Here is an 18558-nt window from a genome sequence, read left to right as displayed (position 1 = left end):
ACACTGAATCCAATGACACTGAATTAAACGTATAACTGTCTCATTTGACAGCAGATAGGAAGCACTCATCGAATAACTCAAGAAAACAATATATTTACATATATAATGTACATGTGTGGCCTGTAAGGACGCCCTGTTACTACAACAGTATTTTACACTCATTTCTTGTGTGAATAAATATCTATTTTAAAATAAAGGCCTGTTTATATCAAAGTTGATGTTTAGCTGCATCATATTGAGCTTTAATGACATCTAGTCATTATGAGGTGGTTGTTAGCCCAGTGCTCAAGGACCAGGACACACACACTCATACACTACAGCCAGTGTAGTTGATCAGTTCCCCTATAGCGCATGTGTCTGGACTGTGGGGGAAACCCACGCCAACACAGGGAGAACATGCAAACTCCACACAGAAACGCCAACTGACCCAGCCGAGACTCGAACCAGTGATCTTCTTGCTGTGAGGTGACAGTGCTAACCACTGAGCCACCATGCCGCCCCAACGCTGATCAAACACGTCTAACCCGTACTGCATACTGTCTTTAATCAGCAAGCGCTCCTTCAGATCCTAATTAGCTGGTTTAGCTGTGTTTGATCAGGATTGGAGCTAAACTCTGCAGGACAGTGGATATCCAGGATCAGGGATGTGCACTCCTGCTGTAAGCCAACAGTTCTCACCGCTGAGCCGCTCTATATATTGTGTTTTAATTTCACTACTGTCTAGATATTATTCAGTATTTGTGTTCACAGCAGGTCTTCAGACTGTTGAAATCTACATTTGTTTAGACATCATCGCTATCAACACTTTCCAGACGCACTGAACATCCAGTATATACAACTGGAAAAACTGGAAATGCATCCTTTCACTTAGATAAACAAATTGAAGAGTGAAAGGCATAATAATAATAATACTTCCTCAGAACATCGCTGACTACAAAACTCAAGTTCCAGCTCAAACATAGCCCAAACTCTGCTCATGACTGCATCAGGTCTCAGTACTTCTGTTGGCCCAGGTGAATTTCTGGAAACTGAATGTTATCAAGTTTCAGTCTCCTTAAAGCAGTGCATTAACATTGTCATATTTTAAATGTCATTGCGTTGTTAATAACAGGTGAAAAAAAACAATAAAGTTTCATGTGACCCAAAGATGTTCAACAGGGTAACAGTAACAAAATCATCATTTTACATCTTATAAACAGGAGCATTGGAGGAGCTCTTTGAAGACACAGACTGAAGACAAAATGAACTCTGTTTACATATTTTGTCCACATATAACATAGGCACAGCAAATAAGAAAAATTAAGAGGAGTAAAATAAATAAATAAATAAATAAAATAAAAAACACCCACATAACAAGCAAACTTGTTACAAAGACCTGTTTGAACAACAGAGTATGATGACAAAGCATGTTAAACCATTACAGAAATGATGCATTATTATGAGAGGTTTTTTCACGGTAACAGATAAAAGAAATTTTCAAATTTTGTCAAATTGTTCAAGTTTTTTCTTTTCAAACAGTATCTAATTCGCTCCAAATGTAACACAGAGGCAATTTCTCTAAGCCACAGTTTACATGAAGGGGATTGCTTTTTTTTTCAAAACAGTAGCAGTAGCTTCTTGCCAGCCGTATGAGAGCAATTTATGTTGTGTATTTGACAACAAATGCGTTTGTTCAGAGAATCCCAGAATTACAAGCATTGGATCTAGTTGTAAATGCAACTTCAACACTTCGGAAAGCACTTCAAAAATTCTTTTGCAGTAATTCTGTATCTTAGAACAAAAAATCAAACTGTGAGATTGATCCACATCTGATGAATTACATTTGTCACAAAGGCGTGAAATATTCTGGAAGATTCTATGTAGTTCTTTCTTTGAATAATGTAACTTATGAAGTATTTTTAATTGAATCAGACAATGTCTAGAATTAATGGATTGTTTATTAATATCCTCCAAACCTGACTGCCACATTTCCTCTGAATAGAAGGAGCTCTTCAATGAAAACAGTTTTGTGAGAATATCTTTAACTTGGTCTTTGGCATCATCATATTTTTTACACAGAACCGTGCAAACAACCCTGTGCCGGTCCTTAAAGTGCCCACTGGGCATAATGGCCTGCAGCTGGCATCCAGTGCAGCAGCATTGAGTGATGGCTTCCTGGCAAAAAGCTGTCCCCTAAGTGCTGCCCCCCACACTGGCAGCCCTCACCCTCAGAGTGATCCTGCTGGACTATCATCAGTTCTCAATAACATAAACAGTGCCTCCTAAATCTGCTTCTAACACTGGACACAGCATCATTTGAGGGTGCAAAGCTGATGGAAGTTCAGCAGTGACGTTTCAGCATTCTGCCTGTTGACTCGATGTTAATTGAATAAAGTTCTGCTGTGGGCTGCAGTGAAAGAGAAAATAAATAAATCTCTAAGAGAGATCCCAACTGGGGTAAAAGTAACAGGGAGGTGAATAATTCTGACTTCAGCTGTATGTGCACAGGATCCTGATCAAAAGCCTCTCTGAAGCAGACTAACTCTGGAACATCACCTGCTCTGGAGCAGCTCATCTTCAGAGAGTAAGTTGCTTTGGGTTCTTGTATACTCCTCAGGTCACCTCCGTCTTTGGAAGTGAAAGCTGAGGTTATCCACTCACTCACTCACTCTTAAACTTACCTGGTATGTCACATATCCTGCTTTCTGGAATACCGCAGGTGTGTTTAATGAGGGTTGGAACTGAACTGGGTTTGACAGCTGTGTATCAGACACTTCTGAACAGTACATGTCAAACAAATCAAAAGTGAAATGCAGTTGATGATGTTCTGAGGAATTATTTGACTTCAGTTCCCTCGAAGTGTAGGAGGAAATTTCTTGTTTTTCTTGTAATAGAAACTCCTCATCAAAATCAGCACAAAAGACACCCTGACACAGCTTTGAAGAGAAAATCCACTGTCTGAAACTGACAATGACAATCTTCAAGAGATCTATTCTATAATCACTGACAAGATCAACAAATCAAAGCTGTAAAATATGATTCAATGCTAATCCAACTAGAGCTGTTTAGTTTCTGCTCATGTATAAACTTTAAACAGTTTAATGCACACAGACGTCTGGTAGATCAACTGTGTGAGTGTGAACAGCAGCATGTCACTGGGGCGGTGTGATGATATATCGGTCCTTGTTTACCACAGAAAGGAGCATTGCAGGAACTTGATGTCGATATGTTTAATTTGTGCACGTCTTGTTTTAGAGTGTTGTTAAAGTTATCTTCAGTGTATATACAGCACATGGCCCACAGTAATGGACAGCAGCACATTAACTCTTTATTCTCTTTTATAATACCGGCCACATTCCCAGTACTGGGTTGCTGAAGGAAAATGAATGAGTGGATGATCAATACAGACACATGTTTAAATGTAGAGTTGGAAATAAAGGATTGAACACATCGTGTAGATCAGTGTGTAGATGCAGATGTCAGCTCACACTGCTTTATCTCGTGGAAGAGTTTATTTAGGAGTTATTTGTTTCTGGGGTTTAGCCACATCTAGCTCATCTCTGTACATGTATGAACACGGGATGCTGTGTGTGTGTGTGAGCTGGGTGTGTGTGATGTGCAAGTGACAGATTTCCAGGGAAAATGAATGTCATACCTCTTGTCTCATATAAAAGTTAAAGGTGTTTATGAGTGGATGCTTTAAATCTCTCTGCACACACTAAACTCTTACTCATGACAGTATTTTACACTGAATATTAGATGTGTTTTGACTCGTTTGTGTTTTTATCTGTCTAAGAACATCCAAAATCCTCAAATGTCCTCAGCCCAGAGTGTATTTGCTCCCTCTCTAAATTAAACTACCCAAACTCAACAGAAGAGTTCAAGTTAACCAGACAATTAAGAGATTAATGAAGTGAACATCTGTTGTTAATAAGAAGAATTATGAATGCGAATCACGAATGCGTCAGACCGGAGGTGCAAGCTTGTGCGACAAGTTTCGCAGTTCACTGCATTAGATAGTTCAAGCTTGGTGACCTCTGACCTGTGAAGTCACATCACTTGAGTGCGTGAGACCGATCGATGATCAAAACATGACCTCTCTGCACAGACATTTATTGATTAATGTCTGATAATCTTGTGTAATCCCGTCCCTTTTCACAGAGCCATACGACAGAATTTCGCACACACACAAACTCTAGTGTGACCGCAGCATAATACAAAACTACACAACCTAGATGAAATCAGGTAAATCTGATTTCAGGTAAATCTCAGCAGAGGATCATTAAACAACTCCTCAAACCGCAGCTTTTCTAATCACTCACCTGTTTGACCTGTTCCTGTCCGGCTCTACAGAAGTCCTCAGTGAGATTTATTGAGAGTTGATTGTTTTAGCCATTTCAGTTTGACAGAAAACTCTGTTTAACACATCTTCATTGTGGAGAACAGTGTCTGCTTTACTTGCCCTCTTTGACTGATTAGCTTTGGTTGCTATAATATTGTCGAATGTTCAGTATTAAGAGAACAGATGTGATTAAATCAACTGAGCCTGTTCAATTGCTGGAGTTCAGTTCCTGACTCGAGTTCCTTTGGCAATCCTTCCTCTCTCTGTTCATCATTCATTTCTGTCTGCTGTCTTGTATAACCAAGGTTAAAAACCATACACCATCATTCTGAAAAGAGATATGCTTTTTTTATTAGTCTTTTGTTCTAATGACTTTCTGTGTATTAGTTATAATTTAGCTTTCCAATCTCCCTTAAAACTGCAGTTGTTAAACCCCTCTTGAAGAAGAGCAGCCTGGATAACACCCTATTGAGCAATTACAGGCCAATTTCAAATCTCCCTTTCACTGGCAAAATCATTGAAAAAGTTGTTTTTAACCAGGTTAACAAGTTCTTAAACTTCAGGTGGTGTTTAGACAATCTTGAATCTGGTTTCAGAGCACATCACAGTACAGAGAGCGCTCTTATAAAGATAATCAATGATATACGCCTAAATACAGATTCAGGTAAAATAACCTGAGTGCTGGTGCTGCTGGATCTCTGTGCTGCATTTGACACTGTCCATCACAGCATACTTCTGGATAGGCTGGAAAACTGGGTTGGGCTGTCTGGCACAGTCCTCAAATGGTTCAGATCTTACCTTGAAGGTAGAGGTTACCATGTCAGTTTAGGTGATCATAGGTCGAGGTGGACACCCATGACATGCGGAGTACCTCAAGGCTAGATTCTGGCACCTCTCCTGTTCAACCTTTACTTGCTCCCTCTGAGCCAAATAATGAGAAAGAACCAAATCTCCTACCACAGCTCTGCTGATGACACTCAGATCTACCTAGCCTTACTGCCTAATGACTACAGCCCCATTGACACCCTCTGCCAATGCATTGATGAAGTGAACAGCTGGATGTGCCAAAACTGTCTTCAGTTAAACAAAGAGAAAACTGAAGTCATTGCGTTTGGGAACAGAGATGAGCTTCTCAAGGTGAATGTGTACCTTGGCACTAAAGGTCAAATGACAAAAAATAAGGTCAAGAATATTGGTGTGACTCTGGAGACAGAAGGGCACAACTAGCAGAGCCTGCTCCTCAATCTAACAATCTCAAGGTCTGTGCAATATATATATGTATATATATATATATATATATATATATATATATATATATATATATATACACACACACACACATAAACACACCTCGGGGCCAACATTTTATGCTTCAACATCAGATAAACACTCGATGGCAGACTGGATTGTGAATGAATGTTGGTAAATCAGGATTCAGACACCAACACTGAACACTGGACACTCAAAACAGTGCACAATATAGTGAAGTCAGGAGTGGAATCAATGTAGTTGTTTAATGCACAGTTGCTTTTATTTTGATTTGTAACACAATGACACGACAAAATCACTCATTTTAGAGGGAAATTACAGTATGGCAATACATGATATATATAAAATCTCTATAAATTTTCCTTTTTCACCATTCCATGATCAAACTAAACACTCTTCTTAAGCCTGGGTGATGAAATCCTGCAGTGCTACCCTAAATTAACTGTAATTTGATATGCGGCTAGAATAACTTTAACAAAATAATCAATAATAATACACTGTAAGTCTTGCTGCTGTTTCAACTTTTTTCTGTTTCCTGTTCAGGTCTCTGGGATACCTGCATTCAGAGGGTCCGCTGATTATTAGACTAAAGAACAACACATCTTTTACGAAGGGAGCCAGCTTCAGGATCTGTTGAAGTCCAACAGTGATATATGACTAGCTCAGAGTAGAGTATAACCTGTCTGAAACACGGCCCAACTGGGTTCCTCATTCAGTAATAAACATTCACAACAGAGAGAAAGGAAGGAAAACAACACTATAGAAACCCCTTGTTTTGCCTATACTACTTTGCTATTTAATTTTTGCTCTGCTTGATGTCAAACACTACCAATCACGGTATTGATTTATGATGAGAAACTTTAATAATTGACATAACTGATGCTTTAAATAGACACTGCCTGTTTGTAATGTATTTTAGATATGCAGAATGGTGGCGGCAGCGCTTTCTTCTCGACTCTTCAAGTGTGTTTAATATTAACTGTTAATAAAGTCATGCTTGACTGATGTAGTCTCTCCAGAATCAACATCAGTGGCAGTTGCCTTCATTTCAGTGGAGCCAAATTTTATTTCCAATTTAATTTCACGACTCAAGCCTCCATCAGTTTTGGGCATTCCCACTTCAAAAAAGCCAACCGGCTCAACCCCCGGCTCATCGATAAACTGCACCTGTTTTTCATTTGTGCTGAAGAACTGAAAGATGGCAGATGTTTGATTGGTGTGTGATGGATTAAAAAAGAACTGTCGAACTTCATCACAGTTGACCGACTCTCCCTTTCTAACGAATGTTTCGAAACAGACATCACAGTACGTCTGTCCCTCACTGTTCACATAGTTACTCTTGTCTTTGTGTAAGACCTTATCGAAGGGCGCATCTATTCTGATCCCGTATGTTAGAGCACTCATACGGGATTTGACCACTTTGGGCTGTTTGGCGTATCTGATCGCTCCTTTGATTATTACTACCTGGGGTTCAACAGGGCAGACTATCTTGCATTTATCAAAGCGCTCCTTCAGAAACTTCTTCAGAATTTTACATTCAGCAAAGCCTCCGACTAACAGCATGTACTCAATGTTCAGCTCAGGGTTGCTCGTGATCTTCTCTAGTTTCTCTGCTGTTGTCTTGAGACTTTCATCAAAAAAGCTCTGCAGTTTATCCTCTTTGATTATGATCGACCCCTCGTCCCATTCCGCTCCCTCAACACCCTCAAAGTAACTCTCGATTGCCTTTTCTTTCTTGGCCAGTTCCTGCAAGGTCACTGGGCACTGGATCAGCACAAGTTGATCACAAGATTTAGCTAGAGCAATGTCATATTTTAATTTCAGCGCCTCTGCTGGGAAATCTTGTTCAAACTTGTTGTAAATTTTCTCTGAAAATATTTCTTTCAGAAAAGAGATGAACTTCCTGTCTACGGTCTGTCCACCCATGTCATTTCCGGAAGCGGCGTTCAGTTCTTTCAGTTTGCCGTCCTCGACCACCTCGTGTACCGTTATATCAATAGTGCCACCTGCAAAATAAGAATGACGTTTAAATCTTGTACATCATCATCAGAAGTGGAAAAGAATAACATTAATAACAATACTAGATCTCAAAACCACACAAAGACAAATAGTTTGATTTAATTATAATGAGTTACCTTTAACAGTTCGTGTAGATCACTTATTTTTATAAAAACTAATGACTCTAATTTATATGGGATGCTAAAAACAATATGTGATGAATAAATAATGTGCCAGAACTACTTTCAGTTATCAAACTTAAGCTACTTAGCAGTGGTTATAAGCTCAACATCTTAATCCTCTCATTTATTTATAATTCATCACCTAAACTGTGTCAGTAAAACCTATTACCAAATAGTAAATCGGCTTGTCACTTATACTAAAGTGAAAATTAAGATACTTTAGCCCTAGCTCTTGCAGATCACTGGAAACCGCCCACTATCACTGAACTATAACTCTGCTACTGAACTGCACTACAATTCCCATCAGGCACCTCACTCACACACCAGTTCCAGATCACCCCTGATTACTTGCACACATCTGTAGAAAGACTGACTAGATGGACTACATATGCACCTCACATTCTCACACACATTGCTGAGTCTTGTTTGCTGTAACATTTCAGGTTGTTCTATAATCTAGTCTTGCCGTGTTTCCTGAATCTTGTTTTGTTTCAGGTTTGTGTTGTTTTGCTGCTTACGTTGAACTCTTTGCCTGTGACCACGACTACATTTTTGGATTACCCTCATGATACTGTTTGTATCATGAATTAGAGCAACCGGAGCCGGGAACACTTTGCCAAAAGACATTATAATTTGAAAGGCATCTAAGCTTATGTTAGTCTTTTTCTCCTTATCACAAGGTCTCCATAATCCTGGACCCGGCCCGTATCCTGAGCAGTTGCTGTGGTGCATTCATTTTTAAAATCTTGTTGTGGTTCTTATTGCTAAATAAACTTGATGTCTGTACAAAATGAAACAGCAATGTAAGAGAAATGCTAGAGATGTACCTCCACAATCCACAACCATATACTGGGTTCCAGGTTTTTGTTCCAGTGTGTCTCGACAGGCCTCCTCTGATATGTAGCCTTCACTTGGCAGATGTTTGCAGTAAATAGATGCAGCCTCAGGCTCCAAGGCAAAGACGAGCCTCTCTGGCTCAGACTCTATCACTAGACCTGCCTGAAAATCATTTAAAAGAAAATTGATGATAAGCAAGATAATAATATTACAATAGAAACAGGCATTGTTATTATGTCAACAAGTATATAATAAACATTTTCACAAGATTTAGAAACTTTTGCCGGTAAGTCTCAGGAATTAGCTCATATGGGCGCAACACTGCATTTTTCAGCAGCGTTAAGGCTGACCAGACTTCTTAGGTTTTAAGCACGAGTTTGCATTGTAATAACATTTCGTGGCCACTAGAATGTAGCAGCGATTTGCTCAAGTTTTGTTTTTAAGGGTGGGGGTGTTAAGACCTTTAGTTAATGTGTTTGGATCTATGCTGCCCTCTGGTGTTCTCTCTGTGTGTTTGTGCTTTGTTTGAAGGCAGACGGTTCCTGGAGGAAATTCGATGATGGATTCGAATGGTTCTCATCTCAACCTACTCTAAATAAATCTGGAGCACTGAGTGAGCACACGATGACTTGTTTTACGCATTAGCTTTCGCCCTTGTGTTCCTCCAGCATATTTCTCTGTTTTGCCCACTATTGAGCACTATGCCAGAGAGAGATCTGTTTGGTATGTGTAGAAACATTTAAGAGTGGGGTTAATGTTGGGATTTTGTTTTGATTTTTCTCCTGTCATGTCTTGTTTTAATTTGTATGTTTATTCTTGCACACTCATTTCTACCCTAACGTTAAGAATCGTGGTTAATATAATACACACTTGTGATAAAATTTGAATAATTGTGAGAAGAGGATTAGGGGGATTTACACCACTTTTTTTGTACGTTTGTTATTGTTTTGGGGATATGGAGTTAGGTTAGTAATTTGTGTATTTTATTTATTACTTTTATGTTCTGTAGGTAAGATAGTTGGCAAATAAAGGTATTTTTGTTTGTTATGTTTGGCCTGGTCTTCCCCTGAAAATATATATCCTTAACTCAAGTAATAAACAAAGCTTGTTAAACTCAGATTCTCTCTGGTATTGGCTCTCTTTTCCTTGCTGTTGTGATCGACCCCTAGACGATCATAACAGAAATAATAGCTTATTATGATTTAAAATATATTCACTATATTAGAAGAATCCGAGCATGTATAACAAAATATGAAATTAATATTTAACAACATTTTGTCAACAAATAAATCTCTAAATATTCAGTCAAAGCAAGTCATCAGTTCCTCAAATCTGCAGAACCATCTCCCAACAGCTTCACTGGATAAACTGGGTTTGCTTTTGGGATTCTGATGACATTCTGAGGCTTATTGTGGTACATACTATTGTTTATGATGCTGTTTCAGTGTCACTCTGAAGACCACCGAATATCCTACTCCAAACATATTTTGCTAATGTTCGCTATTTCGATTGGTCTGCTTTAGGTAGGGGAGAGAAATGTGAAATCTTGTTTAACTCAAACATCATGTCACTACCAAAGAGCTGTGAAAGTTATATGGTGTATAAAGCCTTTCTTTACACACCGCCAGACTAAACTGCCTCCGTTTATTTGCTGATTATTCGTCTGTGTTTGGGTTCATCAACTCACCTCAATAGCTGCTTCTCTCATGAACTGTTTGGCCGCTGCGTTCCAGATGGCAGGAACGGTCAGGACCCATGTAACGTCTGAGGCAATGAACGTCTTGCCGGTTGGGTTTTCCTTGACCTTCTCCAGAGCGTGATCCTTCAGATATCGCAGACTCTCCGAAAAAACGGTCAGCGCCTTCATTTGGCCTCCGTTTTTTGCAGTGATCATCAGATCCCGGTGGATTTCCTTAGCGGAAAAACAATAAACAAAAGCTTTAATAATTGAGGTCTGTCTCTTAATCATGATCATAATAAAATCAAGTATGATAAGAAAGTAACTGCTCTTACCTTGTCGTAGAGCTCCATTTTAAAGTGCTCGAACAGAAAGCTTTTCCTCGCCTGACTCTTTACAGTTGACCGAGTGTACGTCATCATGGCATCATAGCCAAACTTCTGAAACGTCTCATGTTCATCAAACAAGATGCAGGTGGGGGTTTTGAAGGTGTTGTAGCCATAGTCTACACCCCAGTTAGGAATTAGGATTGATTCTTGAGGCTGCTTGGTTTTAAAGCTGATGGCGTATCCACTGTAGGATGTGCCAAAGTCTATAGCGATGTAAAGCACTGAGTTTGCCATTGCTCCTCAACCTGTCAGACTGTGTGTGCTAGTGCTGTCAGTCCTCCATGCCGTGCTGTATTTATAACGCTGACTTTACTTTCAGTTTGGTAAACCTGCCTTCTCACTGAAAGGGCGTCGACACTGTGAGGATATAAAGCAGACAGTCCAGACCAGAAGTGTTCACTTTAGCACTCAGACACATCTGTGGCACTATATGTGATAGTACAGGACTGAATAAAGAAATAAAAGAAATAACCTTTTGAACATGTTTAAAGCTGACCTGTGAGCACATTACTGAAAAAAACTGACTAAACCAGCCTAGGCTGGTTGACCAGGCTGGTTTTAGAAGGGTTTTGGCCATTTCCAGCCTGGTCTTAGCTGGTCAGGCTGGGAGATGACCAGCTAAATCCTTAGCTGACCTTGACAGTGCAACACCACTGAGCCACAGTGCTGCCCTGAAATTAATATATTTATGCAAAGATTTCTTAAATGACCTCCTCACATCACTTCAGTTGTGTGTTTAAATGTAGAATTGATCATTAATTTGTGATAGAACAATTGTATAATAGTAATGATGCTCTAATTTGTAATAAATATTTCATAAAAAGTAACCATTAAAATAATATATTTATCATTTCTATATATTTTTAAATAAACTGGGTGTGGCTTGTTGTGGGGTATCTTATGATATGGGCGGGGCTTAAATTCTCTCTCCAAGCTAAAGCCAGAAGTCGTCAGCCCTGATCTAAACTCTCCTCGTGTGTTGCTATATTTAGCATTTGTTGTTCAGAGTGTTCACTGTGTTTCATAGCTCAGTTTTAAAAGATGTCATTCAATGAGTGCAGTAATGGCGCATGAGCAAACTATTTGACTTGTTATGTGACTGATTAGCCAATCCAGCCTTCTGTCTGTGCAGTCGTGTGGTTTACAGAGTTAGACTGCTGCACAAACACTGACAGGAGGAGGAAGAGCAGAAAGAAAAAGCAAAGGTCTCTGAAGGAAATTCCCCAACTCAGTCTAGACCAATAAGCATTGAGAGGCTGCACCTAAAGGCGTGTCTGAGACACACGACTAAAACACTGGAAGTTTGTCCTTGCAGCAGCTTATCTTGAAGCTAGACAGATAACTCCTGCAAAAGGGTAAGACATGTACACTCTTTCAGTTCATTTCCACATGTGCTGCTGCTCTTTAAATGGAGACTCCATACTCCAGTGTTTGCAGTCAACCTCAGCACATTAACAGATCATTGTGTGTGTGTGTGTGTGTGTGTGTGTGTGTGTAATGTGAGTATATGCTGGGGCTTTTCTTCTCGGTGTGTTGAGAAACCCTTTCACACACAATCAGCCACAAAGTTCCTTCCTGAGCGGACTGTTGCACAATTACTGAGGTGTTTGAGTTGTGTGTGCCAGTAGGTTGGACAGCTCCAGTGTTTTCAGTGAGCATGGACAAACCGGTGTGCCTGATCGACACAGGCTCAGATGGGAAGCTGTGTGTGCAGCAGGCGGCGCTGCAGGTCTTGCAGCAGATCCAGCAGCCGGTGGTGGTGGTGGCCGTGGTGGGTCTCTACCGCACAGGGAAGTCTTTCCTGATGAACCGGCTGGCTGGGAAACGAACAGGTTAGAGACACACAAACAGCATCCACACGTCACGCTGATCTATGCGGCCCGTGAGCCATTGTGGGAGTTTCTGACGTGTGTTATCTCTTAGGATTTGCACTAAGCAGCAATATTAAACCCAAGACAGAAGGTATATGGATGTGGTGTATGCCCCATCCCACTAAAGCAGGAACCACTCTGGTGCTGCTGGACACTGAGGGACTGGAAGATGTGGAAAAGGTAAAGTAACGCCGGAACTACCTTGTCTAAGAACACTATTGGAACACTAATGAAGAACAAACAGATGAATTATAGTAATAGTGCAGTCGTATCCTGTTGCTCTGCTGAAAATAGCATTATGAATTAAACAAGCTCATGCACACCACACACGGCGCAGGTCAGAGCGCATGTCTTTAGGATCAACACTGCATGTTACAGCCTGCCCAGATAGCAAAACCCCTCTGGCCTGGACACATCCGCAGTTCTGGGCTAGATCTGGCAAACACACTTGGGCTGGTGTCTATTGAAACAATGGGCCAGTACTGGCCCAGAAATGTTTTTGATTTAGCCGGACCAGCACTGGGCTAAAACTGGTTCAGGTTTGGATCTGGGCCAGTCCATTTCACCTGTGGTTCTGGATATAGTCCAGTTCATTTGACATGTCTATATGTTTATCTATATTTTCCATTTATTTACAAACAGTATTGACCTCATTCTTCAAAGCGGAAGAATTTTTTGCGATTGTTTTAGAACTTCCAATCCAGACTCCTATGGGAGAAATGACTAGTAAACGGCAGAAAACAGCCAACCTACTCGCCCTATAAACAAGTGTGTTCATGACTATACAGAGGAAATAGAGTAATAAAACAAGAAAATATCAGTTTGCAACATCAAGCAGCAAACCGCGCTGTTTAAACATCTAAAATGAGTGGAAGTGAATGAGAGCGGAAGTCTCGAGACAAAAAGATTCAAATGGCTGCACGGAGAATACGGTGAATACAGTTCATCCAGCACATTTATCAGAAACATGATTTAAACTATTTAGTTTTGTGCCACACATTCTGTTACATTTGAACAAAGGTCATAAACATGCATGAAATACCACTTTAAGTACTAACATCAGTGCTAATAAAGCATCTTGTACTTACAGATGGAAAAATGCAGTGTAAATACAAAGAGAAGGGGGCATAAGAGGAGGTATTTACTCAAGTCTCCCAAAAAATGCATGCAATATATATATATATATATATATATAATTATTTCCAGCATGGTACTGGCCCAGATCAAGAGCACATCTGAACCAGACTGGCCAAGTCAACATAAGGGAATCTAGATCAGGCCTGGAGCTGGCCCTGTGCAGGTCTGGATAAGTAAAAATAGATTTTAAACTAACCGGGCCAGATGTTAAGGCAGATTGGTTTTGCCACTGTATTTTCACCTCAGTACATAAGTCTGGATCTGCATTGATGGTGTGAAACGGATGTGATGATTCAATAATGGATCCAGCCAGGAGTGTGATGCTGACGGGGTGTTGTTGTGGGAAATCTTTTACTGAAATCAACATTAAAGTAAATGAGTGAAGTAAAAATAAAGAAGCAATGATGCTATTTCCAGATTATTCTGTGTTCAAGAATGCGGTTCTCCTTCTCAGGGCGACTCAAAGCGTGACACCTACATCTTCAGTCTGGCTGTGCTTCTGAGCAGCACTTTGGTTTACAACAGCCGTGGGGTGATCGACAACAAGGCTATGGAGGAGCTTCAGTATCCTTCTCTACATTTGTCTACACAGGGAAACACAAATACAGGACAAATGTATTATTAAAGAGTATTATTCTCATATTGGCATATGCAAGTATAGTTTTTAGGAAACATTTTTGCTTTACTTTTATTTCTAATAAAAGGAACAGAGATGGAAAAGAAGACGAGAGGTGTTTACACAGTACAGTATCAGGTGTAAAGCATATTTACTGAGCTGTAGCTTCAGTTTCAGAGGACGTTTGTTGATGATCAATGTAAAGTTTAGTTAAGTGCAGCCCTGATGAATACTCGTCGATTGGTTGAACAGTCCCTCTGTGTTTACACCTGAGCAAGCTGTCAGATATGTGACTGAACTAATAGAGCACATCAAGGTCACGCCAGATGAAGATGCTGATGATTGCACTGCCTTTGCAAAGTTCTTCCCTCATTTCATCTGGTGTTTGAGGGACTTCACTCTTGAGCTGAAGTTGGATGGCAAAGATCTAACAGAGGATGAATATCTGGAGTTTGCGCTGAAGCTGAGGCCTGGTAATATATAAACACATTAATGCAGAATCTTTCACAATCACTATGAGCATGAGCTCTTTCATCAGCTCTTACAGGTTAATTGTGTTGTTAACAGATCTACAGTACTCCAACACCACATATTGGATGAGACTGTAGCTGCCTCATTTGGATATACTACTTAACTGTGTCTTCAGTGACTTATCTAAACAGAAAGTTGTTTGTTAGGGTTGGGTGAATGGGATGAGTTCTATATATTAACGAATGTATGCCCACTGTGACCCAGAACAGCAGCTGAACCAACTATATCCTATCAACTTCATTATTCTAGAGACCTGAAGAGATCTTCCACATGTGTTCATCTGTTCTAGGCACTTCGAAAAAAGTAATGATGTACAACCTTCCCAGGGAGTGCATCCGGAAATTCTTCCCCTGCAGGACGTGCTTCACCTTCCCATCACCAACCACCCCGGAGAAAAGGTCCATTCTGGAGAGTTTGAGTCCTGCCGAGCTCGACCCTGAGTTCCTGGAGGTCACCAAACGTTTCTGCAAGTTCGTCTTTGACAGGAGCGAAGTGAAGCAACTGAAAGGTGGACACACAGTCACAGGCAGAGGTGATTCTACAGGGAGTTTGAAGCGTTACACAGTGTTCTCAGTGATCTCTCCTTCAGTTCTGTTATTCACTGATTCTGTTTCCTCTTTGAAAGTTCTGGGTAATCTAACGAAGATGTACGTGGACACCATCTCCAGTGGGGCTGTGTTTTGTCTGGAGAACGCAGTGATCGCCATGGCCCAGATTGAGAACGAGGCCGCAACGCAGGAGGGTCTGGAGGTGTACCAGAGAGGAATGGAGAAGCTGAAGAGCTCCTTCCCCCTGGAGCTGGAGCAAGTGTCCTCAGAGCACCAACGCCTCAGCAGCATGGCTACACAAGCATTCATGGCTCGATCATTCAAGGACACCGATGGGAAGCACCTGAAGGCTCTTGAGGTAGGCTAGACCTCAAGCAAACAATATGCCCTGGCTCACCAACAACTAGTCTTGCATAGCCAGACTTCAGTCTGACAGCTTGAAGATCTGGGAACTTTGGCTTCTCCAATTTTGATTTTTACTAAAACACCCAGATATTTACCCAAGGGTCTGATCTTTCATTTCTGCCCATGTAGGGTTCACTTACTCTGGCATATTCCTTTAGATTATCTTCCATCCGCAATCCTGCCTTTAATATTTTAATATAACTCAATATATATGTAAACAGGACAACTTCAAATCTGCTGAGACTGCTACAGAACTGAGATGCTGTGTGTGTGTGTGTGTGTGTGTGTGTGTGTGTGTGTGTGTGTGTGTGTGTGTGTGTGTGTGTGTGTGTGTGTGTGTGTGTGTGTGTGTGTGTGTGTGTGTGTCTTTAGGGGGAGATGGGTAAGCTCTTTGATGCATACCGGAGTCAGAATAAGCAAGTGGGACTGGAGACACACTGTGATCTTCTCCTCTACATGCGCTGTAAAGACCCTCTCATTCTTCACGTCTACTTCTTCCCAGTGAATGATGCTCGCTCGAAAGAAAAAGTAGAGCAGAATGAAAGATCAAGTCTTCCGATCAGCCATCCCAGACCTGACAGGCCGTTTCAGGTGAAAACTCCGCATGTCCTCGAGGTTCCTGGAGCATCTGTGTATCCTGAAGAGGGCATCTCATTCAGAACAGACGTCGAGCCAAACTTCTTCAAGGTCAGGAAGCTGCAGGTCGATGATGTACAAATGAATCTCGTCCGACAGAAAGACAAGATGTCTGTGTGGACGACCACTATTTGGAAAGAAGAGTTCGTCCACTTACAGCAAGTCCGAGATGAGCGGAAACTGAACTCAGAGATTGAAAAGAATGATTTCTTTAATGCACACAGAGTGGCTTTCATTGAAAGAGTTACGAATGTGAAGAGCATTGCAGATAAACTTCACGGCCAGAGAATAATTCATAAAGAACTGTATTCTGAAATCACCCAGACTAATGTAACCCGTCAGCAGATCATGAGGAAGATTTGTGACTCTGTGGATTCCAGTGGGAGGATAGCGAAATGTAAATTCATTGATATCCTTCAGGAAGAGGAGCGCTGCCTGCTTGAAGACCTGAAACAGTCTGAATCCTAGCTTAGTCTTGTGCTTTAGAGCAGGAACTGCCTCCATTCTCAGCTAAACTATGCTAAAGCCTGTTTGATGCACGAGAGTCAGATGCATTGAGATGAACACTGAACTGAAATGTTAATTCGGTATTTTCTTTGCAATTAACTGGAGATTACTCATTTAGTGGTAATATTCATGCAAACTAAATGAATTAATGAAGTTAACTAGAATACTAAAATGGTCATCTTAAAGGGATCAGTTGACATATATTTAACAGTCTGTTATTAATTACTCCCCCTCATATTGTTTCACCTTTGGAACACACAGATTACGTTATTTCAGATGAAATCCAGGAGCTCTCTCATCCTCAATAATCAGCAAGGGTCGTGAGACCTTGCACGTCTCCTTATTAGAGAGGGGACAAGGGGAGTCATGACTAGGCCCACACGGAATCTGCGCATGCAGAATTCCACAGATTTTCCGCAGATTTCTAGCCCATCATTAATTCTGTTTATTTACTTGAGTAAATGTGTAAATCTGAGTTTATTCAGTTTTTATTCAGTAATTTATTACTTTTTATTTCATATATTAAGGACTTAGTTATGATACTCCGCTGGATACTCCCAAAATAGTTCCGCAGAAATCCGCAGATTTTTACCAAAATTCTCTGCAGAAATAGCAAAATACGTTTCGGATTCCGTCTGGCCCTGCTCATGACTGCTTGTGCTCCTTTACATTTCTTGTGTAACCCAATAAAACAAGCCGTCAGGTGCAATATTAAATGTAGACATTACTGTAAATTCCAGAGTGAGAAGGGCGTCTTCAGCATACTTCAAACTCTGACCAGATCTGAAGCCAGTTGTGAATCCAGGTGAGGTCTCAGGACCCTCCCAGAAATAAGTTTGGTGTTTGTGAAAAACATGTTTGCACAAATAAAGATGATGTTCCATGCACTGTCTATTGAAAACCAATGATAAAATGTGTGTAATGTTGCTAACACAAAGACTATAGTTTAAATAAATCTTTGTCTAATATTTACTCAGCACTGGGTAGCTAAATAGCCTAGTGTGGTTGTTTTTAACATTAGATTTATTAATGTAGGAAGTGCTAGAAAAAAAGTTGACATGAAACTGCTCACATCAAATCTGTGAACAACATGACATTTAAAAATGTAACATGCATGAGAAAGACATCAACATTACGTTGAAGAATCAAGCGAGGGATGCTTGGCAGCATCACAGATTTCAGCATCAGTGGCCGTGGTGCAAGGCTGCAAAAACTGATGAATACAATAAGAGCAGAATCAGACTCAACATATAATAATCTGAGCCTGTAATACCACCATACAGGTCTGAGTGGAGCTCGCATTAGTGCACAGATCATCGCTTGCCCCGTTGATTTCTCTAGAATAGGCAGGATACATTTGTTGATGTTGTATTGATAAGACAAACAGAGTTGAAAACTTTAAAGAGGCTATTTTTATTTGTATGCATTCAGAATGACAACAAAACAGTATGAGTTTTTGTCAAATGAGTAAAGCAGACAGGAAGTGCTTCTCTTCTATGCCTTCTGTCAACATGACTGGCGAACAAGTCAGAAAAAAAACAGCTGAATTAGTGAATATCTGCTTCTCAGACCTGAGAGGTGTACCTGCATAAAGCCTGAAATGTACACTTGTAAAAGGAAAGAAATGTTCTCT

The 18558-nt window shown here is 40.5% G+C and overlaps 3 protein-coding genes across 8 annotated transcripts in view; 2 read left to right on the top strand and 1 right to left on the bottom strand.

Moving 5' to 3' along the window:
- Positions 1-18558, top strand: part of LOC148682569 (uncharacterized) — a 1090975-nt gene that overhangs the window by 185605 nt on the left and 886812 nt on the right. The gene's annotated exons all lie outside the window — the stretch shown is intronic.
- Positions 5828-18558, bottom strand: part of hspa12a.2 (heat shock protein family A (Hsp70) member 12A.2) — a 40538-nt gene continuing 27807 nt past the window's right edge. Inside the window, exons 2-5 of one of the 2 annotated variants that reach the window (XM_087247002.1) lie at positions 10621-11031; positions 10295-10519; positions 8598-8769; positions 5828-7596 (exon numbers count right to left, since the gene is read on the bottom strand). In XM_087247002.1, the coding sequence (XP_087103128.1) occupies positions 6566-7596; positions 8598-8769; positions 10295-10519; positions 10621-10908 (1716 nt within the window). In that variant the 5' untranslated portion in view covers positions 10909-11031 and the 3' untranslated portion in view covers positions 5828-6565. Of the gene's footprint in view, positions 7597-8597; positions 8770-10294; positions 10520-10620; positions 11032-18558 lie in introns of those variants that run through there. The other variant, NM_001442653.1, reaches the window with a different exon arrangement.
- On the top strand, positions 11969-17812 carry gbp4 (guanylate binding protein 4). Of its 4 annotated transcripts, none has more exons than XM_087247003.1 (8): positions 11969-12029; positions 12303-12506; positions 12598-12725; positions 14137-14246; positions 14584-14771; positions 15119-15361; positions 15455-15735; positions 16155-17812. In XM_087247003.1, exons 2-8 carry the CDS (start codon positions 12332-12334, stop codon positions 16884-16886), a joined length of 1857 nt encoding a protein of 618 aa, XP_087103129.1. In that variant the 5' UTR covers positions 11969-12029; positions 12303-12331; the 3' UTR covers positions 16887-17812.

This window comes from Danio rerio, chromosome 4, assembly GCF_052040795.2.
Source record: "Danio rerio strain M-AB ecotype USA chromosome 4, GRCz13ab, whole genome shotgun sequence".
Lineage (NCBI taxonomy): Eukaryota > Metazoa > Chordata > Actinopteri > Cypriniformes > Danionidae > Danio > Danio rerio.
The sequence above is the reverse complement of the archived record's forward strand: the minus strand, read 5'-3'. Positions and strand labels throughout refer to the sequence as shown.

Bases quoted from the DNA above. Each gene is read 5' to 3' on its own strand.
- gbp4 (XM_087247003.1), top strand. From the start codon at position 12,332: ATGGACAAACCGGTGTGCCTGATCGACACAGGCTCAGATGGGAAGCTG. The intron at 14,247-14,583 runs GTATCCTTCTCT...GCAAGCTGTCAG, and splicing joins AAGGCTATGGAGGAGCTTCA to ATATGTGACTGAACTAATAG. The intron at 14,772-15,118 runs GTAATATATAAA...CATCTGTTCTAG, and splicing joins TGCGCTGAAGCTGAGGCCTG to GCACTTCGAAAAAAGTAATG.